This window comes from Pseudophryne corroboree, chromosome 9 (genome assembly GCF_028390025.1).
Source record: "Pseudophryne corroboree isolate aPseCor3 chromosome 9, aPseCor3.hap2, whole genome shotgun sequence".
NCBI classification, from domain to species: Eukaryota; Metazoa; Chordata; class Amphibia; order Anura; family Myobatrachidae; genus Pseudophryne; species Pseudophryne corroboree.
Window position 1 is genome coordinate 263155831 of NC_086452.1, and position 25486 is coordinate 263181316.

A 25486-nucleotide genomic window follows, 5' to 3' on the forward strand; every position below is an offset into this window, starting at 1 on the left:
GCGATGCGATGAAAAATACCGAGCGAACAACTCGGAATGAGGGCCATAGTACCTAATCTTTCTTTTAAGAGTGCCCAGTCTCCTGCGGAGCCCGTCTATTCCCCATGGTCCTTACGGAGTACCCAGCATCCACTACGGACTACGAGAAATAGAATTACCGGTGAGTAAATTCTTATTATTCCCTCTCAATATGTAATTCAGGCAGTATTAAAGTGCCCTCTTTACAATACAGTGAGCATGCTAGTGACTGATATAAAATAAAGACTAATATGCAATACAGCGAGAATTCTAGTGATTAATATACAATACAGAGAATAGTCTATTGATTGATATACAATATAGGGATCATTCTAATGACATACTGTTTATATAATACAGGGACTATACTAGTGTCTAATATATAATACAGGGATAATTCTAATGAATAATATACAATATAAGACCATTCTGGTAAATGGTATATAATGCAGAAAGCATTTCAGTGACCAATATACAATACAGAGAGGATCCTAATGACCACTATACAATACAGACAGCATCCTGATGTCTGATACAAAATACAGGGAGAATGTTAAAGTCTCTCTCTCTGTGTGTCTCTCTCTCTCTCTCTCTCTATATATATATATATATATATATATATATAAAAATAAATATATATATATATATATATATATATATATATGTCTTTTAATAGACAAAACACTTTGGACATATAAGAACGGTGCATATTACTCTGTTTAAAAACCTCAAAGGATACAAGTACCATCTAGAACAATATGGAGAAAGGTTCTATTCAATCCTAACAGCGATTAAAAATGACACCTGATCTCCAACAACTCCAACACTGTGCATTGTATATTGTGATATATGTTATGTCTTGGTTTTAATGTGTTTTGATTTTTGGACTTAATTAAATATATAAGATCAGTATATTTTATGGTCATTTGATTTGACATATGATATAGAGATATATCAGAATCCAAATAGATTGGTGCAATATTGATGAAATCCTGATTTATAGGATAATTGCAAAAAAGCGTTTTAGATTATAGCGCCCTTCTGATCATCATACAAACAATAGAATCTTTCAGAACCTGTACTGGTGGGTTCTTATCAAGAGGTGCAGCATAAAGTATTCTTAAAGTATTTGGCAAAACATTTTAGAAAATTTAAAACGGAAGAAGAACGCATTGGAGCTTTCTATTATATATATATATATATATATATATATATATATATTAATAATATGCTGATCCGGCACTCTGTGCAACAATGCAACTGCCTGGGTGCCCTCCTTGAAATAATGCAGTTTCAATGCCTTTCCCACCTGTGGCTCAGGTGTATCTGGAAAAGGACGAGAGGCGGCACTCCAAGGACTTGAAAAGACTTTTATGTGCAAAACATGGCAGGACAATAAAGTGCAAAAAAGCTAAAAAAACATGGAGGTCTTACGACGTTTCAAGGCAGCAAGCCTTTTCCTCAGGTAAGGTAACCCATGTGGAATGTGATGTGCAAAAAGCAAGAACCAAACGTACCAAGTGAAACACTCACCTTTTAAAGCAGAGCAGAGACAGGTGTTCCCGGCGTCTGTGTCCGGGACTTCCTGGTGCGTCGCCCGGGCGGCGCATAGCTGACGTGTGCGTTGCTAGGCAACGAGGCGCAAACAGGCGCCGGGGAGACCCGTCCGATCTGTGAAAGAATGTAAACAAAGATCGTCACGTGTGTGATGGACGAAATGTATGACACCCAGAGGGTGAATGGTGAATGAAAGTGTAGTGCTGTTAAAAGCATATAGAGAAATAGAGGTTACTGGTGCTCAGCTGAATGCTCTGATAAAATATGTAGAGAAGTAAAAGCCCGAATCGTAGCTATAGCAGCATGTGCAGCAAGGGATTAAAATGCATACATGGTGGCTGATGATACATTAAAACAAAATAGGCTGGCCAACGGTGATGGGCAATTATAATGGATCCTAGCTGGGTTGCTGCACCCCGGCACAGGGGGGGGGGGGGAGAGGGAAGCAAAAGGAGGGGTTAATGGGAAAGAGGGGGGGTGCAGGAAGAAATGGGGGGGGAGAGAGGGGGGGGGGGGAGGGGAGGCGAAGCAGGAAGGAAGAGGGGGGGGGGGGGAACGGGGATGAAGGGAAGTGTAATAGGACCGGGACCGCCTGGTGGCAGGATACATTTTATAGAAAAACATTCCAAGTGAATTTTTCATTAAGTCCATTTGGTGATAGTGTGTCCAAAAGGAAGATCCACTTGGATTCGCATCTGGATAATGCTGTATGGCGGTCGCCCCCTCTCACAGGACTCGGAATGTGGTCAATGATCTTGTATCTCAGGCTAGATAGTGGATGGCCCTTTAATTTGAAGTGGCGTGCAACCGGTTGGTCCACGGGTTTGCCATCAAGTGATGCCTTGATGGCAGATCTATGCAACGCCATCCTGTCCCTAAGGTTTCTAATTGTCTGTCCAACGTATAGTAAGCCACATGGGCAAATTATGGTGTATACAATGAATGGTGTCGTACATGTAACCACGTGTCTAATTTTATATTGCTTGCCTGTGTGTGGGTTGTTAAAATGATGACCTGTTTCCAGATATTTGCATGTCGTGCAGGATGCACATCGGTAGCATCCTGGTTTTTTTACTTGCGTGGAAGCGTTCACAATTGGGATGTTATTTGTTTTCACTAGAAGGTCCCTAAGATTGGGTCCCCTCTTGTAACTGGGCATCAGGGAGGTGTTTTTAAAACAAGGTAAATCTTTATCACCAGACACAATAGGCCATAAGCCTTTGGAGGCTCGAGGAAGGACTTTACTAGCTGTTGAAAACCGGGTGACGAATGGGATCCGTGATTGTAATGGCTGTTGTGGGACTTTGTAGAGCAGTTGTTCTCTAGGAACCTTGAGTACTTCATCCTTGGCCTGCTTGAGCTCACGTAACTTGTAGCCTCTATGGGCAAATTTTTGGATCATATGGTCCAAGGTCGTAACTATAGTGGCACGGTCACTCGAAATTCGTGCTGCCCGAAGCATTTGTGATCTAGGTAAACCACGTTTAAGTGCAGGGGGGTGACAGCTACTGTGGTGTAGAAGCGTGTTACGGTCCGTGGGCTTTGAGAATAATTTGGTGTGGATGCAGTTGTCCTTGATCTCAATGGTGACGTCCAAGTAGTTAATACTTGTGGAGCTAATCTGATACGTAAATTAATTAGGTGAATTGGCTGTGTTAATGTGTTCAATGAGAGTGATAAGTTCCTGTTCCGTACCAGTCCAAAGAATTAACAGATCGTCTATGTATCGTGTGTAAAGTGCTATTTTGTTAACCGTCTCCATTGATGAGAAGAAGAATTCCTCCTCTTGTTGAAACATATATACATTGGCAAACGATGGGGCCACTGAGGACCCCATCGCACACCCAGTTGTTTGGATGAAGTACTGTCCATTATGCATGAAATAATTTTGTTTTAAGGTTTTGGACAATAATGTCAGAAACAAAGGGATAGGAATAGCATCAAAATGGTGTCGAAACAAAAACAATTCCATGGCTGCTAGACCGCTGTCGTGAGGGATCACCGTGTAAAGATGTTTGACGTCCAAGGTACATAACAGCGTATTGGTTGGTGTTGTTTTGATGTAATTCAATTTGTTGAGAAATTGTGTAGTATCCTTCAGGAACGTAGGTTGTTCCATAATATATGGCTGAATTAGCTGATCTAAGAACTGTGAGATCGGTTGGAGTAAAGACCCCCTGGCTGAAAAGATCGGTCTAGGGGGCGGGTCCACAGGGTTTTTGTGAAGTTTGGGAAGTGTATATAACACTGGAGTGATAGGGAAAGGGGTGAGTAATGACTTATACATTTTATTGTCCAGGTGTCCAGCTTGGTGGGCTTCCAAAAGAACAGAATCCAGATCACGTTTGAATCCCTCCATGGGGTTATGGGACAACAGATGGTAGGTAGTCGGGTCCTGTAAAAGAAGGTCAATGTTGGAAATATATTTTGTGGAATCCTGTATAACGATGCCGCCCCCTTATCGGCGGGGCAGAAGATGACATCCCGATACACAGCCAATTCACCTATCAAATTTACGTATCAGATTAGCTCCACAAGTATTAACTACTTGGACGTCACCATTGAGATCAAGGACAACTGCATCCACACCAAATTATTCTCAAAGCCCACGGACCGCAACACGCTTCTACACCACAGTAGCTGTCACCCCCCTGCACTTAAACGTGGTTTACCTAGATCACAAATGTTTCGGGCAGCACGAATTTCGAGTGACCGTGCCACTCTAGTTACGACCTTGGACCATATGATCCAAAAATTTGCCCATAGAGGCTACAAGTTACGTGAGCTCAAGCAGGCCAAGGATGAAGTACTCAAGGTTCTTAGAGAACAACTGCTCTACAAAGTCCCACAACAGCCATTACAATCACGGATCCCATTCGTCACCCGGTTTTCAACAGCTAGTAAAGTCCTTCCTCGAACCTCCAAAGGCTTATGGCCTATTGTGTCTGGTGATAAAGATTTACCTTGTTTTAAAAACACCTCCCTGATGCCCAGTTACAAGAGGGGACCCAATCTTAGGGACCTTCTAGTGAAAACAAATATCATCCCACGCTTCCACGCAAGTAAAAAAAACCAGGATGCTACCGATGTGCATCCTGCACGACATGCAAATATCTGGAAACAGGTCATCATTTTAACAACCCACACACAGGCAAGCAATATAAAATTAGACACGTGGTTACATGTACGACACCATTCATTGTATACACCATAATTTGCCCATGTGGCTTACTATACGTTGGACAGACAATTAGAAACCTTAGGGACAGGATGGCGTTGCATAGATCTGCCATCAAGGCATCACTTGATGGCAAACCCGTGGACCAACCGGTTGCACGCCACTTCAAATTAAAGGGCCATCCACTATCTAGCCTGAGATACAAGATCATTGACCACATTCCGAGTCCTGTGAGAGGGGGCGACCGCCATACAGCATTATCCAGATGCGAATCCAAGTGGATCTTCCTTTTGGACACACTATCACCAAATGGACTTAATGAAAAATTCACTTGGAATGTTTTTCTATAAAATGTATCCTGCCACCAGTCGGTCCCGGTCCTATTACACTTCCCTTCATCCCCGTTCTCCCCCCCCCTCTTCCTTCCTGCTTCCCCTCCCCCCCCCCTCTCTCCCCCCCCATTTCTTCCTGCACACCCCCCCCCCCTCTTTCCCATTAACCCCTCCTTTTGCTTCCCTCTTTTTCCTCCCCCCCCTAATAAACCCCCCCCCCCCCCCTGTGCCGGGGTGCAGCAACCCAGCTGGGATCCATTATAATTGCCCATCACCGTTGGCCAGCCTATTTTGTTTTATTGTATCATCAGCCACCATGTATGCATTTTAATCCCTTGCTGCACATGCTGCTATAGCTACGATTCGGGCTTTTACTTCTCTACATATTTTATCAGAGCATTCAGCTGAGCACCAGTAACCTCTATTTCTCTATATGCTTTTAACAGCACTACACTTTCATTCACCATTCACCCTCTGGGTGTCATACATTTCGTCCATCACACACGTGACGATCTTTGTTTACATTCTTTCACAGATCGGACGGGTCTCCCCGGCGCCTGTTTGCGCCTCGTTGCCTAGCAACGCACACGTCAGCTATGCGCCGCCCGGGCGACGCACCCGGAAGTCCCGGACACAGACGCCGGGAACACCTGTCTCTGCTCTGCTTTAAAAGGTGAGTGTTTCACTTGGTACATTTGGTTCTTGCTTTTTGCACATCACATTCCACATGGGTTACCTTACCTGAGGAAAAGGCTTGCTGCCTTGAAACGTCGTAAGACCTCCATGTTTTTTTAGCTTTTTTGCACTTTATTGTCCTGCCATGTTTTGCACATAAAAGTCTTTTCAAGTCCTTGGAGTGCCGCCTCTCGTCCTTTTCCAGATACACCTGAGCCACAGGTGGGAAAGGCATTGAAACTACTATATATATATATATATACACAGGTTGAGTATCCCATATCCAAATATCCGAAATACGGAATATTCCGAAATACGGACTTTTTTGAGCGAGAGTGAGATAGTGAAACTTTTGTTTTCTGATGGCTCAATGTACACAAACTTTGTTTAATACACACAGTTATTAAAAATATTGTATTAAATGACCTTCAGACTGTGTATATAAAGTGTATATGAAACATAAATGAATTGTGTGAATGTAGACACACTTTGTTTAATGCACAAAGTTATAAAAAATATTGGCTAAAATTACCTTCAGGCTGTGTGTATAAGGTGCATATAAAATATAAATGCATTCTGTGCTTAGATTTAGGTCCCATTGCCATGATATCTCATTATGGTAAGCAATTATTCCAAAATACTGAAAAATCCGATATCCAAAATACCTCTGGTCCCAAGCATTTTGGATAAGGGATACTCAACCTGTATATATATAATAAGATTTTACTCACCGGTAAATCTATTTCTCGTAGTCCGTAGTGGATGCTGGGACTCCGTAAGGACCATGGGGAATAGCGGCTCCGCAGGAGACTGGGCACAACTAAAGAAAGCTTTAGGACTACCTGGTGTGCACTGGCTCCTCCCACTATGACCCTCCTCCAGACCTCAGTTAGGATACTGTGCCCGGAAGAGCTGACACAATAAGGAAGGATTTTGAATCCCGGGTAAGACTCATACCAGCCACACCAATCACACCGTATAACTCGTGATACTATACCCAGTTAACAGTATGAAATATAACTGAGCCTCTCAACAGATTGCTCAACAATAACCCTTTAGTTAGGCAATAACTATAAACAAGTATTGCAGACAATCCGCACTTGGGATGGGCGCCCAGCATCCACTACGGACTACTAGAAATAGATTTACCGGTGAGTAAAATCTTATTTTCTCTGACGTCCTAAGTGGATGCTGGGACTCCGTAAGGACCATGGGGATTATACCAAAGCTCCCAAACGGGCGGGAGAGTGCGGATGACTCTGCAGCACCGAATGAGCAAACTCTAGGTCCTCCTCAGCCAGGGTATCAAACTTGTAGACTCTTACAAAAATGTTTTAACCCGACCAAGTAACAGCTCGGCAAAGTTGTAAAGCCGAGACCCCTCGGGCAGCCGCCTAAGAAGAGCCCACTTTCCTCGTGGAATGGGCTTTTACAGATTTAGGGTGCGGCAGTCCAGCCGCAGAATGTGCAAGTTGAATCGTGCTACAGATCCAGCGAGCAATAGTCTGCTTAGAAGCAGGAGCACCCAGCTTGTTGGGTGCATACAGGAGAAATAGCGAGTCAGTTTTCCCGACTCCAGCTGTCCTGGAAACATATACTTTTCGGGGCCCTGACTACGTCCAGTAACTTGGAATCCTCCAAGTCCCAAGTAGCCGCAGGCACCACAATAGGTTGGTTCACATGAAAAACTGATACCACCTTAGGAAGGAATTGGGAACGAGTCCTCAATTCCGCCTTATCCATATAAAATACAGATAAGGGCTATTGTATGACAAAGCCGCCAATTCTGATACACGCCTGGCCGACGCCAAGGCCCACAGCATGACCACTTTCCACGTGAGGTATTATAGCTCCACGGATTTAAGTGGCTCAACCCAATGCGACTTCAGGAAATCCAACACCACGTTGAGATCCCACGGTGCCACTGGAGGCACAAACGGGGGCTAACTATGCAGCACTCCCTTAACAAAAGTCCGAACTTCAGGCAGTGAAGCCAGTTCTATTTTGGAAGAAAATCGATAGAGCCGAAATCTGGACCTTAATGGAACCCAATTTTAGGCCCATAGTCACCTCTGACTGTAGGAAGTGCAGAAATCGACCTAGCTGAAATTTCTCCTTTGGGGCCTTCCTGGCCTCACAGCACGCAACATATTTCTGCCATATGCGGTGATAATGGTTTGCGTTCACTTCTTTCCTAGCTTTAAATAGCGTAGGGATAACTTCCTCCGGAATGCCCTTTTCCTTCAGGATCCGGCGTTCAACCGCCATGCCGTCAAACGCAGCCGCGGTACGTCTTGGAACAGACAGGCCCCCTGCTGCAGCAGGTCCTGTCTGAGCGGCAGAGGCCATGGGTCCTCTGAGATAATTTCTTGGAGTTCTGGTTACCAAGCTCTGCTTGGCCAACCCGGAACAATGAGTATAGTTCTTACTCCTCTACTTCTTATTATTCTCATTACCCTGGGTAAGGGAGGCAGAGAAGGGAACACATACACCGACTGGTACACCCACGGTGTTACGAGAGCGTCCACAGCTATCGCCTGAGGGTCCCTTGACCTGGCGCAATATCTTTGTAGCTTTTTGTTGAGGCGGGACGCCATCATGTCCACCTGTGGCCTTTCCCAACGGTGTACAATCATTTGGAAGACTTCTGGATGAAGTCCCCACTCTCCCGGGTGGAGGTCGTGTCTTCTGAGAAAGTCTGCTTCTCAGTTGTCCACTCCAGGAATGAACACTGCTGACAGTGCTAACACATGATTTTCCGCCCATCGGAGAATCCTTGTGGCTTCTGCCATCGCCATCCTGCTTCTTGTGCCGCCCTGTCGGTTTACATAAGCGACCGCCGTGATGTTGTCTGACTGGATCAGCACCGGCCGGTGTTGAAGCAGGGGTCTAGCCTGACTTAGGGCATTGTAAATGGCCCTTAGTTCCAGAATATTTATGTGTAGGGAAGTCTCCTGACTTTTCCATAGCCTTGGAAGTTTCTTCCCTGTGTGACTGCCCCCCAGCCTCGAAGGCTGGCATCCGTGGTCACCAGGACCCAGTCCTGTATGCCGAATCTGCGGCCCCCTAGAAGATGAGCACTCTGCAGCCACCACAACAGCGACACCCTGGCCCTTGGAGACAGGGTTATCTGCCGCTGCATCTGAAGATGCGACCCGGACCACTTGTCCAACAGATCCCACTGGAAAATCCTTGCATGGGACCTGGCGAATGGAATTTCTTCGTAAGAAGCTACCATCTTTCCCAGGGCTCACGTGCATTGATGCACCGACACCTGTATTTGTATTAGGAGGTCTCTGTCTAGAGACGACAACTCCTTGGACTTCTCCTCCGGGAGAAACCCTTTTTATCCTGTTCTGTGTCCAGAACCATACCCAGGAACAGTAGACGCGTCGTAGGAACCAGCTGCGACTTTGGAATATTCAGAATCCAGCCGTGCTGTTGTAGCACTTCCCGAGATAGTGCTACTCCGACGAACAACTGCTCCCTGGACCTCGCCTTTATAAGGAGATCGTCCAAGTACGGGATAATTATTTCGGCCATTACCTTGGTAAATACCTCGGTGCCGGGGACAGACCAACAGCAACGTCTGGAATTGGTAATGACAATCCTGTACCACAATTTTGAGGTACTCCTGGTGAAGAGGGTAAATAGGGACATGCAGGTAAGCATACTTGATGTCCAGTGATACCATGAAATTCTCCAGGCTTGCAATAATCGCCCTGAGCGATTCCATTTTGAACTTGAACCTTCGTATATAAGTGTTCAAAGCTTTCAATTTTAGAATGGGTCTCACCGAACCGTCTGGTTTCGGTACCACAACATTTTGGAATAGTAACCCCGGCCTTGTTGAAGGAGGGGTACCTTGATTTCACCTGCTGGAAGTACAGCTTGTGAATTGCCGCCAGTACTACCTTTCTCCGAGGGCAGCAGGCAAGGCTGATGTGAGGTAACTGTGCAGCTGCAGTGAGTGATGGCGGCAGTGGGCGTGGCGGACTGAACGGAGGCAACATACGCAGGTGTGGTGAGTTACTGCTTTTACAGGTGGGGGGAGGTCCTGGTGAGGGTATATATTGTATCTTTTCATTATGTTGTACATCCCTGATGACGGGCAGTGGCCCGAAACAATTGTAGGATGCGTCTTCATTAAAAAGAAGCACTGTTAACAAAGTCTCTGGAGTGCCACCTGTTCTTTTGGTTATTATTGGATCCTGTATCCTAAGGAGGGCACCGGAGCAGATGCTATGACAGCAAGGGGAGTGCCGGCTATGTTGCTGTTTTATATATATATATATATATATATATATATAAATAAAAAAATCTATACACACATACAGTATATATATCTATATATATATATATATCTATATATATATATATATATATATCCCGGCACTCCTATCAGGTATTATTGTTACTTGCTGCGGTGCCTTCTTAAGCTTGAATGAGCCATATGTAGATAGATCAGATAAGCGGCACTCACCAGACTTTCTCAATATTAGAAAATCATCCATTATTGTAGTCCTACGTTTCGGGGACATACCCCGTCGTCAGCATTGTTGTCCCTGACAACGGGGTACGTCCCCGAAACATAGGACTACAATAAAGGATAATTTTCTAATATTGAGAAAGTCTGGTGAGTGCCGCTTATCTGAGCTATATATACATATATATATATATACACACACAGAAATTCACTGTAACAGGCGGCACTCAGAGACTGCTTGACAAGGTTTAAACGTGCAAAAAGCCCCGTAGGGCGTGCTTTATTGTAACGTTTCGGGGATGCTTCCCCTTCCTTAGACTCTGAGAAAGGGGATGCATCCCCGAAACGTTACAATAAAGCACGCCCTACGGGCTTTTTGCACGTTTAAACCTTGTCAAGCAGTCTCTGAGTGTTGCCTGTTACAGTGAATTTCTGCATATCAGGGACAATTACCCCAGAGGAGGGCACCAGAGCAAGGTGAATTGGAGTCGGGAGTGCCGGAAGATATGGTTATTTATATATATATATATATATATATATATGTATATATATGTATGTGTGCGTGCACTGTATATTGTATGGTTTGCTTTTGTTATAAAATTAGACCAAATCTGGTTAGTAAAGACTGTAACAAAGGAGAAAGGGGCAGGCAGACTGAGACATAAGAGTACATTAGGAAAGAAGCGTGAAGTGATATAGAGGCTGACAGCAGAAAGGGATTCAGTATGATTTACCATCAGATGGGATGCTGGCTGTCAATATCACGACAGTGGCATCCCGTCCTTCAGAATGTCGGCAGGAGGGCAAGTGCTTAGAGTCCCCTTGCAGGCTCACTGTGCTCGCCACAAGATCTATTCCCAAGTTATGGGTGTCATGGACACCCACGAGTGGGAAAAGCCCTGTTGCACCGGGATTCCGGCATCGGTATCCTGACCACCAGTATCCCAACAGCCGGCAAATGAAACGCATCCCATAGAAAGAGTAGCAAAGCAGGTGGTCACAGCTCATATACATTTTCCCAGTTCTGTCTTATGTTTGTGATGGTTGAGTTTGATGGGTGTAATTAGGGAGTGATGTTTATGGACTTAGCTATTACACAGATGTGTAAAGGTAGGCGTGGATTCTTGACACTGCCTTAACTGAAAACACTGTCAGTACTGTATGAATTGTTCTCTACTAAATGGCTCTCTCAAAACAGATAGTGTGAGAAGCAGTTTTGTCTTATGTATACCTCATTTCCTCTTGTGAACTTGGCAACCCTGACCCTAAATCAATTACAAACCTGGCAGTGTTTGCCCCAAAAAATTGAGCAGTTGCTGTAGAAGATGCAATCATCCAACACTCCTACTAGATAATCACCATGTCCTACTGGAAAATTTAGTACTTTCTCGCTATTATAACTATAGTAGCGGTGTTGTTCTAGATCTGCTAAATTAGATTAAATCTAGATATGCAAAAATTTGTATTGCTTACGTGATGTTCGAGGTGGCACTTAGAGGTTCCTTCTCTGCTTGTTGACGGGACAGAAACTGATTTAGATCTCCATTTTCCATATATTCTGTAATCATGCATAATGGGTCCTCTGTAATGCACACTGCCAACAGTCGAATTATATTGGGGTCCTTTAATCTGGACATTATCTTTATCTCCTTTAGAAAATCATTTCTGCAAATTTAAAAACACATTATTTATAACTACATAACTTGTTAAAAAAGTGATACAAAGATATATGAATAATTGTTTGAATGGTTTATTTACTATATTTCTTAAAAAGAATTTATGAAAAAGAGCAAAGCAAAAAGTTGTTATAGAAAAGAACAAATCTCCCTATCTCAATGTTTACTTGCTGTAGATACTCTGTTGATCTGTTTTCTTCTCTTGAGAGTTCTATTAATGAAAACAGCTCTAAACCCTCCCATTAGACTCTTCTCGACCTTCATAATCCATAAACAGTCTGTAGTGATTAGTCAAAGAAAGTTATTCCTGTCCAGTATAACAACCATTTTCAATATTAACTGTGCAGCCCCTGCTGTTGTTGTCCCTACAAATGCTTTTATTAAAATCAATATTATATGTAGAGCCGACCATAGGCATTGGCCGTATACGCAAATGCCTAGAGGTATCTGCAAAGCGTAGGGGCAGCTGGACATCTAAATTCCTATTAGCAATTTTTGGCTGTAGCTGGTGCAATAAGACTTTTTCTTGTTCATTGCAGTGCAGCATGGGTAACATCATGACATTACGCAGCACCGCTGAGAAAAGCAATCAGAGGATCCATGGCAGCAGACAGACAGAATTCAGTGGTGGTCAGAAGACCTCAAAGAACACAAGTGTGGTGTCTGTACAGACACTTGTGTGGGCTAGCCTGGAGTCTGCATGGATTCATTAATGTTGTTTGAGATATTATATAAGAGTGCACTATTTTAACAACATGCTGGAACTGGAGAGACACAAGGAAGGATGAGGCTGTGTGGTATGTGGAGCACGAAACAATGGGGGAAAGAGAGCACAGTAATATGAGGCCACGTCCTTCTGTGAGACTATGACACTGCCACGAGGCCATGCTAATTTTTTATGTGCGCACGTTAGGAAAGGGGTAAGGCTGCACTACACAAAATCTTGCCTAGGGCACCAAATTGGTCAGGGCTGGTTCTGATCATATGCTAACTATAGAAGGACTCCCATTTTGTTTAAAATTGCAGTATACTTTATTACCACGATGATACTAATTTAATGTAAATATGAATTTCTATGGTAGAAATGTTTTCTAAGATGTAATACTTTAAATGTTTGAAGCCGATTAATCAGAGATAATTGATATATATATATATATATATATATATATATTTGCTATCTAACTTGTCTGCTATGCACGCACGTGCGCACACACACACACACACATACACACACACACATGTATATATTTATTTGTTTGTATTTAGGTTGCTGTACTTCTTTGTAACTTGTGCTGAAATATCTGTAATTTATTGCAAATACTTAATTTGTAACCTGTCTTCCCACGTGTTGCCTTTGATTATAAGCATGATTTCTCATGAGTAGGGCCCTCTTCCCTCATGTGCTTATCCTTTTCTTACTTTAATAATCCTCAACTGCCCAAATCCCACAGTTTTTTGGCCACTTGGAATTTATCTCTATGTCGTTTACTGGTGTAGTTATGCTTAGTTACCCTGTACTTGTCCTAAATTGTCTTCAACTGTACGTCACTGTTTTCCTGTTTTGATTATGTGCATATGTACTCTGTAATTGGGTGCTGCAGAACCCTTGTGGCGCCATATAAATAAAGAATAATAATAATAATAATAATTTCTGTTATCTATGTAGGGTTGAACCTTTGAGATCACTCCTCCCTTTCAAGCACCTGCTGTGAATTTATAAATTGACTGAGCAACTCCTGTTTCTGTTTTAAAAATGTTAATTATTATGACCAGATTTTCTTAAAGAAGAAACTCTGTAATGTACACGTGATTTGTTATTCAGTTAAGAGGCCCCATTCTCAGATTTGTGATCTTCACTCAACAGTCAGTTTGTACACCAATAAGGAGCTACTGTAGATATGTATGCAATTTCAATACTTTCAAGATTTTGCAGATTTTTCCTTCATGAACTTGTTGAAATAAACTATATTTCGACTGATGGTCCAGCTTCATCTTGATTGAGCTTAGCTATCTTTACAGACTGTTCCTAGTGCCTAATATCTATAGACATGCCTACAAAATATAATCACAAATTCCATGCAACTGTTTATGGGGTAACCTAGCAGCTATAAAACTGCCATATAAAGTATAATGTTCGTGATATGAAGCCTGTGTTCCTCTTTGTCCATTTTCACTAATTTTCATAACTACAGTAGGAGAAAGTTTGCTCTCCAGCTTCCTCCTTGTTATGTGAATACCTTGAAGACATACATACAGTAGCTAGGATGAAGGACAATGCAAGTGTTTCATTCACTGAATATAACACGCCTGACTCGCCTTCCTTGTATTCTGGAGGACATGAGGATTTGCAAAGTGGTGAGGTAGAGCACTGGGAGAGGAACATTAGTCTTGCTAGAGCCCTGACGAAACTGTAATATAGAGTGCAATGCGCATAGGGAGTAGCCGTGCGCTGTCTATTGAAATGAAAATGTTACAATGTATAAGAAATTGTTACCCTATTATGCCTGGCAACCGATCATTGTGACTATTTAGTGAATGTACAGAAGAATTCTAGTTATACATAGAACGGCATTGTGAGATCTTAGTAGCATTTATCACAGGTAGCACATGCTGCTCTGTGAGATCCCTATTATTATCAGAGGACACAGAAAGTGTTTACATGTGCCACACGATAATACAGTGTAGTGCATATCAGTACTGTTTATAGCTCACAGAGAAAATATATGTACTTTGTGAAAGCAACTCATTATTATTATAACGTCTACTTTGCCTGTTCATTTACACGGGCATAGTCTGTGTGAAGCACTGTGTTGGGAACAATTTTGTCACGATCCGGGTATCTGGACGCCATTTCTTACCCATCAGATGCCTCCTAAGGCTGGCTCAGCGCTCCAGGACCGGATCCCATCTGTTATCCTGATGTGTACATTCCTGTATCCTCTCCTGTCACTCTGGGACGCTGTCACAGTAAACGCCATATTACACCTGGCATGGCGTCTCCCGCGGCCTCCGCCGCCGTCCCTGAACTTCTGCATGCAGAGTGTCTGAGTGGCGATTACGTCAGCCGCGGCCTCCGCTGTGTCCGCGTGGTTGGATGTGCATCTGTCAGCCTGGCGCCTTCTGTCTCCGGTGGCCGGCGCCGCCATTACTGTTTTCATTACCACATGGATTACAAACCAAACTTCCCTCCAAGTGTCTGCATGGGCGCAGCCATCTTGGATTCTGTCAGCTGATCATTTCCACCAATCTGTTGTCAGTATTGATAATCTGCATAATTGCCTAGCCAATCCCTTCCTTGCTGCAGGTATAAATACACTGTGCCTGAGCAAGGAAGGCGTCAGTGCTTTGGTTGTCAAACCTAGTTCCTGTTTGTCTCTCTCCTGTGATTGTCTTCCAGGTTCCAGCTCCTGTCTCAAGACTTCCACCATAGAGACCCGCACCAGCATTCCACCTGCGGTGTAGCCTGACTCTCCAATCCATTGTGGATTCATCTGTTTCCAGCTACAACATTACCTGCTTCCAGCTCAGCTTCCAGCAGAGTACAGCTTCCCTTAAAGGGCCGGTGTCCTTTCTACACTTTACCACTCTCCACCGGTATTATTATTTCTCCGCTCTCAAGTTCTACATTTCAGTTCATATTTCATCGCTCCCAAGTTTACCACACTTTACCACTCTCCACCGGTATTATTATTTCTCCGCTCTCAAGTTCTACATTTCAGTTCATATTTCATCGCTCCCAAGTTCATTTATTATTTAACTGGTTCCAGCCAGTATCCACTCCGTGCTAACAACAGTCTGGTTCCAGCCAGTATCCACAGCAGCTGTTTTATCTTCAGCAACCCAGCTTTTCCTGGAACACCAGCTGGCACAATCCTGGGTTATCTCCATTGCTACAGTCGGGCCTGGTAAGGACTTTCCATCTAGAAGATCATAAGAACTATCTCACACTACCAGTGCCCTGTGGCTCCTGCCATCCTGTAGTACCCAGGAACTGTATTTATTCTTTGCTGACTTTTACGTTTTCTTTTACTGCTGCTGTGTTGCGGAGTTGTCATAATAAACATCATTGACTTTTATCCAAGTTGTCGTGGTCACGCCTTCGGGCAGTTATTATTCATGTTACTTACATGTCCAGGGGTCTGATACAACCTCCCAGGTTCCGGTACATCTCAGCCCCTACAACTGAGGCTGCCTCCCGTCAGCTCAGGCCCTCAGTTGTGACAGTAAGCACTGACCAAATGAATCCAGCCGGAGACCAGGATCAAGCGGCCAGGCCGATGCAAGAACTGGCAGCCCCGACTAGAACATCAGGAGGCTGCACAGGGCCACATCATCCGCTGTCTCCAGGATCTCTCTACTCGGCTGGATGGGATTCAGACAACTCTCCGTGGATCAGGCGCGTCTGGTGCGTCAACCACAGTGACTCCAGCTATAACCCCACCCACCTTACCCATTTCTGCTCCACGTCTTCATCTTCCAACGCCAGCAAAATTTGACGGATCTCCAAGATTCTGCAGGGGATTTCTCAACCAGTGTGAGATTCAGTTTGAGCTACAACCTGGCAATTTTCCCAGTGACCGTACAAAAATTGCCTACATTATTTCTCTTCTCAGTGGCTCAGCCCTTGATTGGGCATCACCGTTATGGGAGAGGTCCGACACCCTGCTATCTTCCTACACTGCCTTCGTGTCAACATTCAGGCGCATCTTCGACGAGCCAGGCCGGGTAACCTCAGCTTCATCCGAGATTCTCCGTTTACGCCAGGGGTCACGTACTGTAGGACAATATCTGATACAGTTCCAGATCCTGGCATCCGAACTGGCATGGAACGACGAGGCCCTGTATGCTGCATTCTGGCATGGCTTATCTGAGCGTATTAAAGATGAGTTAGCTACCAGAGACTTACCTTCTAAGTTAGATGAGCTAATCTCACTCTGCACGAAAGTTGATTTACGTTTCAGAGAGAGAGCAACTGAGCGTGGAAGATCATTTGCTCCAAAATCTTCTGCTCCTCCTCCTCGTCAACTGTCACTTGACCGTTCCCGTTTAACTCCTGCTGAGCGCCGAAGACGTCTCTCCGAGTCTCTCTGTCTCTATTGTGCAGCTCCGTCTCACACCATTAATGCCTGTCCCAAACGTCCGGGAAACTCCAAATCCTAGCTCGCCAAGGAGAGGGCCGGCTAGGAGTAATGATCTCCTCTCCATCTCCTCAAGATTGTAATCTCCCAGTCTCGCTTCAAGTTGCTCAACGTTATCGGAACGTCATTGCCCTCCTTGATTCCGGAGCGGCTGGGAACTTTATTACCGAAGCCTATGTTAAACGGTGGTCCCTACCCACCGAGAGACTTCCTTCGTCCATTTCTTTAACTGCCGTGGATGGCAGCAAAATTTTTGATGCAGTTATTTCTTTAAGGACTCTACCAATTCGTCTGAGAGTGGGAGTTCTTCATTCCGAACTTATTTCTTTTTTAGTGATTCCAAGAGCCACACATCCTGGGCCTTCCATGGCTCCGTCTTCACAATCCTACAATTGATTGGACGACTACGCAAATCCTGGCATGGGGTTCCTCCTGTGCTGAGACATGTTTGTTTAAAGTATTGCCTGTCTGTTCTTCCCCCCCCAGGTCGTCTGATGTTCCACCTCCTCCATATCAAGATTTCACGGATGTGTTCAGTAAAGCTTCTGCTGATATCCTTCCTCCTCATAGAGAATGGGACTGCCCGATTGATCTCGTTCCAGGGAAGGTTCCACCTCGAGGCCGAACTTATCCGTTGTCTCTGCCTGAGACGCATTCTATGGAGGAATATATTAAAGAGAACCTAGCAAAGGGGTTCATTCGACCTTCTTCTTCTCCAGCCGGCGCAGGCTTCTTTTTTGTAAAAAAGAAAGATGGTGGTCTGCGGCCGTGCATCGACTACAGAGGTTTGAACGACATTACCATCATGAACCGTTATCCTTTACCCCTGATTACTGAGCTCTTTGACAGAGTTAGCGGAGCTACCATCTTTACAAAGCTGGACTTGAGAGGTGCATACAATCTCATCCGGATCCGTGAGGGTGACGAGTGGAAGACCGCCTTTAACACCCGTGACGGACATTATGAGTACCTCGTCATGCCCTTCGGATTGAGCAATGCTCCAGCTGTCTTCCAGCATTTTGTCAATGAGATCTTCAGAGACATTCTATACCGTCATGTCGTGGTCTATCTAGACGATATCCTCATTTTTGCCAACGATTTAGAGGAACATCGTTTTTGGGTTAAAGAGGTTCTGTCCCGTCTCCGTGTCAATCATCTCTATTGCAAATTAGAAAAATGCGTCTTTGAAGTCAAGTCCATTCCGTTTCTAGGGTACATTGTGTCCGGTTCCGGACTAGAGATGGATCCTGAGAAACTACAAGCAATCCAAAATTGGCCGGTACCCTTAACCCTCAAAGGGGTCCAGAGGTTCTTAGGGTTCGCCAACTATTACCGAAAGTTTATACGAGACTTTTCCACCATTGTGGCGCCTATTACTGCTTTCACTAAGAAGGGTGCTAACCCGTCCAAGTGGTCTGAAGAAGCCATGCAAGCATTTCATCTTTTAAAACAAAGGTTCATCTCTGCGCCTGTTCTGAAACAGCCTGACATCGACTCTCCTTTCATCTTAGAGGTGGATGCCTCCTCCGTTGGAGTAGGAGCGGTGTTATCTCAGAGGGCTAAAGATGGCCATTTACACCCTTGCAGTTTCTTCTCCCGGAAGTTCTCCCCAGCTGAGCGCAACTATGCCATTGGCGACCAGGAGTTGCTAGCCATCAAGCTCGCTCTAGAAGAGTGGAGGTATCTGTTGGAGGGAGCTTCTCATTCAATCACCATACTTACAGACCACAAGAACCTTTTATATCTGAAAGGCGCACAATGTCTCAACCCTCGTCAGGCCAGATGGGCACTTTTCTTTTCCAGGTTCGACTTTAAACTCCAGTTCTGTCCGGGCTCTCAGAATCGCAAGGCCGATGCCCTTTCCCGCTCATGGGAGCAAGAAAATGAGTCAGAGTCTTCAGACAAGCTGACAAGACTATTATAAATCCGTTGGCATTCTCCACGGTAGGGATGGACTCTACGCCCCCATCAGGGAAAAGTTTTGTGAAACCGATGCTAAGGAAGAAGCTCATGCATTGGGCCCATGCTTCCCGTTTTGCCGGACATACAGGTATCCAAAAAACCCTGGAGTTTATCTCTAGGTCCTATTGGTGGCCAACTCTGAAAAAGGACGTCTTGGAGTTTATTGCATCTTGCCCAAAGTGTACTCAACATAAGGTATCCCGCCAGTCGCCTGCGGGGCAACTGGTTCCACTATCTGTTCCCCGTCGACCTTGGACCCATTTGTCGATGGATTTTATTACAGATTTACCCATGTGCAACAAGTTCAATACCATCTGGGTGGTAGTTGACCGGTTCACCAAGATGGCACACTTCATTCCTCTCACCGGTCTTCCGTCAGCTTCCAAGTTGGCTCAAGTATTCATACAAGAGATCTTCCGACTCCACGGTCTTCCTGAAGAAATTATCTCAGATCGAGGAGTTCAATTCACAGCCAAATTCTGGCGAAGTTTATGTCAAGTCCTCCAAGTCAAGCTAAAGTTTTCCACGGCTTACCATCCTCAGACCAATGGTCAAACCGAGAGGGTGAATCAGGACTTGGAGGCCTTCCTCCGCATCTATGTGTCCTCCTCTCAAGATGACTGGGTTCAATTACTTCCCTGGGCCGAGTTCTGTCATAACAACCAGTATCATTCTTCATCTGCTTCAACACCATTCTTCACTAACTTTGGATTCCACCCTAAAGTCCCTGAGTTCCAACCGCTTCCAGCAACTTCTGTTCCCGCAGTGGATATCACCTTGCATCAGTTTGCCAATATCTGGAAGAGCGTACGATCAGCTCTGCTCAAGGCATCGTTCAGGTACAAGAAGTTTGCGGATAAGAAGCGTCGAGCAGTTCCTGCTCTCAAGGTGGGTGATCGGGTATGGTTATCCACGAAGAATTTGAGGTTAAGAGTTCCCAGTATGAAGTTTGCACCTCGCTATATCGGTCCTTTCAAGATTGACCAAGTCATCAATCCTGTTGCTTACAGACTCCAGTTGCCTCCCTTCTTAAAAATACCCAGGACATTCCATGTTTCCCTGTTGAAACCGCTGATCTTGAATCGGTTTCATTCCTCACTTCCTCCAACTCCGAAAGTCCAAACTCAACGAGGCGTTGAGTATGAAGTGGCCAAGATCCTGGACTCACGTCACCGTTACGGTCAACTACAATATCTTATTGACTGGAAGGGTTATGGTCCTGAGGAACGTTCATGGACCAATGCTTCTGATGTCCATGCTCCTGCCTTGGTCCGGAGATTCCATTCCAAGTTTCCTCAAAAGCCAAAGAAGTGTCCTGGGGCCACTCCTAAAGGGGGGGGGTGCTGTCACGATCCGGGTATCTGGACGCCATTTCTTACCCATCAGATGCCTCCTAAGGCTGGCTCAGCGCTCCAGGACCGGATCCCATCTGTTATCCTGATGTGTACATTCCTGTATCCTCTCCTGTCACTCTGGGACGCTGTCACAGTAAACGCCATATTACACCTGGCATGGCGTCTCCCGCGGCCTCCGCCGCCGTCCCTGAACTTCTGCATGCAGAGTGTCTGAGTGGCGATTACGTCAGCCGCGGCCTCCGCTGTGTCCGCGTGGTTGGATGTGCATCTGTCAGCCTGGCGCCTTCTGTCTCCGGTGGCCGGCGCCGCCATTACTGTTTTCATTACCACATGGATTACAAACCAAACTTCCCTCCAAGTGTCTGCATGGGCGCAGCCATCTTGGATTCTGTCAGCTGATCATTTCCACCAATCTGTTGTCAGTATTAATAATCTGCATAAATGCCTAGCCAATCCCTTCCTTGCTGCAGGTATAAATACACTGTGCCTGAGCAAGGAAGGCGTCAGTGCTTTGGTTGTCAAACCTAGTTCCTGTTTGTCTCTCTCCTGTGATTGTCTTCCAGGTTCCAGCTCCTGTCTCAAGACTTCCACCATAGAGACCCGCACCAGCATTCCACCTGCGGTGTAGCCTGACTCTCCAATCCATTGTGGATTCATCTGTTTCCAGCTACAACATTACCTGCTTCCAGCTCAGCTTCCAGCAGAGTACAGCTTCCCTTAAAGGGCCGGTGTCCTTTCTACACTTTACCACTCTCCACCGGTATTATTATTTCTCCGCTCTCAAGTTCTACATTTCAGTTCATATTTCATCGCTCCCAAGTTCATTTATTATTTAACTGGTTCCAGCCAGTATCCACTCCGTGCTAACAACAGTCTGGTTCCAGCCAGTATCCACAGCAGCTGTTTTATCTTCAGCAACCCAGCTTTTCCTGGAACACCAGCTGGCACAATCCTGGGTTATCTCCATTGCTACAGTCGGGCCTGGTAAGGACTTTCCATCTAGAAGATCATAAGAACTATCTCACACTACCAGTGCCCTGTGGCTCCTGCCATCCTGTAGTACCCAGGAACTGTATTTATTCTTTGCTGACTTTTACGTTTTCTTTTACTGCTGCTGTGTTGCGGAGTTGTCATAATAAACATCATTGACTTTTATCCAAGTTGTCGTGGTCACGCCTTCGGGCAGTTATTATTCATGTTACTTACATGTCCAGGGGTCTGATACAACCTTCCAGGTTCCGGTACATCTCAGCCCCTACAACTGAGGCTGCCTCCCGTCAGCTCAGGCCCTCAGTTGTGACAAATTTAATGTATATACAGTTTATTACTGCAAGGTTCCTCTTGTCCTGATATTCAGTAAAACACATTTGAGATCTTTATTATCATTAGGGATACAGATGTTGATCTATACGTGCCATATGAGAATATAGCATAGTGCATGTCAGTACTGCTTATAGTTCACAAAGGAAAATATATTCACTTTGTGAGAGCAATCCATTACCAGTACGACGCCCACGTTGCCTGTGAATCTTCACAGGCGTAGTTTGTGTGGAGCACTGTGTTAAAATATTACTACAAGATATTCAGTAAAACACATTCAAATAATAGACAATCCTAGCCTCTATGTATTGTCATACTGATTGGAGAAGAAATGTATAACTAGTCAACAAAGGATATCTATCTTTAAAAAACATAATAATTGATCTCCTATTAATGGTTAACATATTACAATGTATATAAATACCAATGGTTAAAAGGGGACACAAAACATTCTAGTAATGTCACATGGATTTGTAAAAGACAGTATCTGTTGAGCATATGGATTGAGGATTTCATGAAATAAATGTTATCCCTGTGCTCTTGTGTTTAAGATAAAGGGTTATCATATAAATGTCACTGAGAACTGATTTGTTACCTACTATCATATCTGCTTATCAATCTTAGCATATAAGTATAGAGTGACAAACTACTATTCTCTTAGGGGAATTTACATAGGAGCACCTGCAGATCTCCAATAGTATTGTAACACAGTTACAACATGAAAAAGATACCCTGCTTATAAAAGCAACAATTGTATCCAACATTCTATCTAATACAGAATGAATTTGTGTGCGCTATTCAACAGTGACTGCAATACTAAATAGAAAAAGAGTACAGATGTAGCATCTAGATTGGAAACTCTTTGTCATTGCACAGTAATACATATATAATAATATTCAAATCCTAAATTAATATCAATTGAGTTAGGTTGCCATAGGTTCATTAAGATATAGAATCAGAATAAGGTTACAGTTCATCTAATACAGACAATATAAGTTATGATCATATTGTTTTCAGCTATACATGAGTGGAATATAGCTCACAGGTTCAATATATACAATTAAGAAATGACAGGCAGCACACGGCTTTGTTTTTAATATCTTTTAATTATTTTTCACTAGGACTAAACAAAATCTTTTCTTTGTTTGTCCATTTTTTCTATATCACGTCCAACTATCTTTTTATTGTTTTTTTATATTTCACTATTGAGGCCCCACTTAGAGGTCAGAATACTTCATATGGGATACTAATAAAGTTGATTAATTCCATATGGGTATTGGTAATGTACTACAATAAGTGTCAACTTGTATATATAAAGAAACGTTTAATGACATTATAGCAATAACAATTTGTGGTTATGGGAGCAAGTGCACCCTAAAAACCGATCCCGGTTTCTTCTTTTTTCTTTTTTGCATATATATTAGGATCAGTGGGTAGCACCAGTCTATAGATATATATGTGTATTATACACAAAATTATGAGACCATATCCCATAAACTTATATTTTTGAAAATAGGTCTGGTGCGGGACTGTCTTTTTCCATACACTATCACATTACTGTCTTACACTACAAGCACACATAAAATACTCTTGTTCTACACTATACCCTCCCTAACTATCCACATCATAATACATATCACTAGTCACCGTATGTTAACTCACCATCAGCTAATCTGGAACCATCCTATCACACACCTTCCTTACCATTTAAATTACCCATGCATATTTTTTCATTCATTCAGTCAGTCAACATACTTACTGTTACCATGTCACCACTCACACCCACCCTAGTCTACACCCTGCAATAGACACATGTACATGGATCCCAACCACTTATTAGCACAACACTATATGAATATGTATACTTCATACAATTAATACTAATTGTGCTTATAAACTATAGTATCATTTAAGTTTGACACTCCAGCATACAGACCATGTTGATCCATGGCTCTCACAATACATTATCTCCAGATTGTTCTAATCACCTACATGCAACTATGAACACTATCATCAAAACTATTTTTACTTATTTTACTATAACTGTATGTTCATGACCAGATACATACATCTACAGTATATAGCAAACAATTTCCTCTCTACATGCTTCTTTACCACAGTCAGAAAATGCTTTCTATACTATCGTGTTCCCTTTGTGTGTCCCCCATTAATTTTCCCATATTGTGCCCTAATGCATGTATGTACCAATACAGAAGCAAATACTATATATATATATATATATATATATATATATGATCCCCATGATGAAGTCTGAATATTGACAAAACGCGTTGGGACTGCTGTACCTGAACCTCCTATAAGGACAGATAAGCCTAATATATATTTATTTCTTGTACGTTTGCATTGTTACTATTTGTATAGTCTATATGAAAAATATTTGACATACCAGTTTTCCATGTGGACAGATAAGCCTGATTGAATTTTATATCTTGTACACTCACACTTCTACTATTTGTTTTTATGTGTTGTATTAAAATTTGTAAAAACCTTTTTATCCCTGGCTGTGGATTTTAAATTATGGGATTTGTTCATCCCTGTAAGGTTTTTTATATACAACCATATTTTTGCTGATTAATGGTATAAAAACAGTACGCGCTATGTTATATTTCCTTTATCTCTTTTATGTACCAATATTGGTCTCGTGACCGAAGAGAAATACATGCCCCAGATAAGTAGTGTCCACTTTTCCTTTCACAATGGGTATACACTATATATATTTATCTAGACACTAGAAGGCGCCCTTATCTCTATTTTTTAAATATATATATATATATATATATATATATAGTGTTTCTCCTGGGGTGGCTATTCTTTAAACTCAGCTGACGTTGGGGATGTCATACATATAATTGAGTACAACCCAATAAAATTTAATTTAAAATATATATAGCGATTTATTTTGTACAAAAAATTAAGATAATAAAATATCACAGCTTCTATTAGCATATAAAATTGCCCTAATGCAGGCAGACTTTGGACAGTTAATTTCTTGTTTCAATGTATTCTCAAACAATATATCACCCAATGCATTTTGTTGATGCAGACTTCATTGTTCAATATCGTTAAGGAACTTCAAAAGTTTCATAATTCCTTTACTGGTGTCACCTTTTGATTGGCCTGTTATTCCAGGTTTGATACTTTGTAGTTGTAGATTGGGTGGTCTCTACATCTGTACCCAATCCTGGTAAAGAGCCTGTATAACTGTTCTAATTGATTTCTTCCTTTAGCAATAGCCCATTTGATTCCTGTAGTTAGTGAATTAGAATAGCCGGAAGGAGTTAGGTCCCATATAGGTCATTTTTCCTTCTTAGTAGAATTCTCTCTCTTGATCTGTTCAGTTCTGGAGTCAAATAGGCAATCAAATATTGTCATAACCCTTACCCAATCAGTAACCTCCTTGCAACAAAGGTATGGAGACCAATAGGATCAGTTGGGAAATTAACTGCATACCCTTTGATCTGTTATCAGACACATTCTGGACTCTTCAGCTGAAGGTGTATTCAAGGGGGTTTTCAGAGCTTGGACAGCAGTCAGCAGTGACTACAGCAAGTCACTGTGAAATGAGTGGAGACAGATCTTTTCTAGTTCAGAAGCCCCCCAGTCTTTCTTTCTTTGTGCCTCTCTTACAGCTGGATCCCAGCAGTAAATGTCTCTATTGTCTCTAGGAGTTATGCAATTGCTAGAACACGCTCACTCACTGTAGTAATGCTTAGCACACAGTTAACAGTAGCTGCCCATTGGCCCTCATTCCGAGTTGATCGCTCGTTA

The 25486-nt window shown here is 43.3% G+C and overlaps 1 protein-coding gene across 3 annotated transcripts in view; it reads right to left on the reverse strand.

The window, feature by feature from the left end:
- Window positions 1-25486, reverse strand: part of DDR2 (discoidin domain receptor tyrosine kinase 2) — a 429134-nt gene that overhangs the window by 58345 nt on the left and 345303 nt on the right. For all 3 annotated transcript variants that reach the window (XM_063940268.1, XM_063940269.1, XM_063940270.1), the window contains one exon: window positions 11720-11911. In XM_063940268.1, the coding sequence (XP_063796338.1) occupies window positions 11720-11911 (192 nt within the window). The remainder of the gene's footprint in view (window positions 1-11719; window positions 11912-25486) is intronic.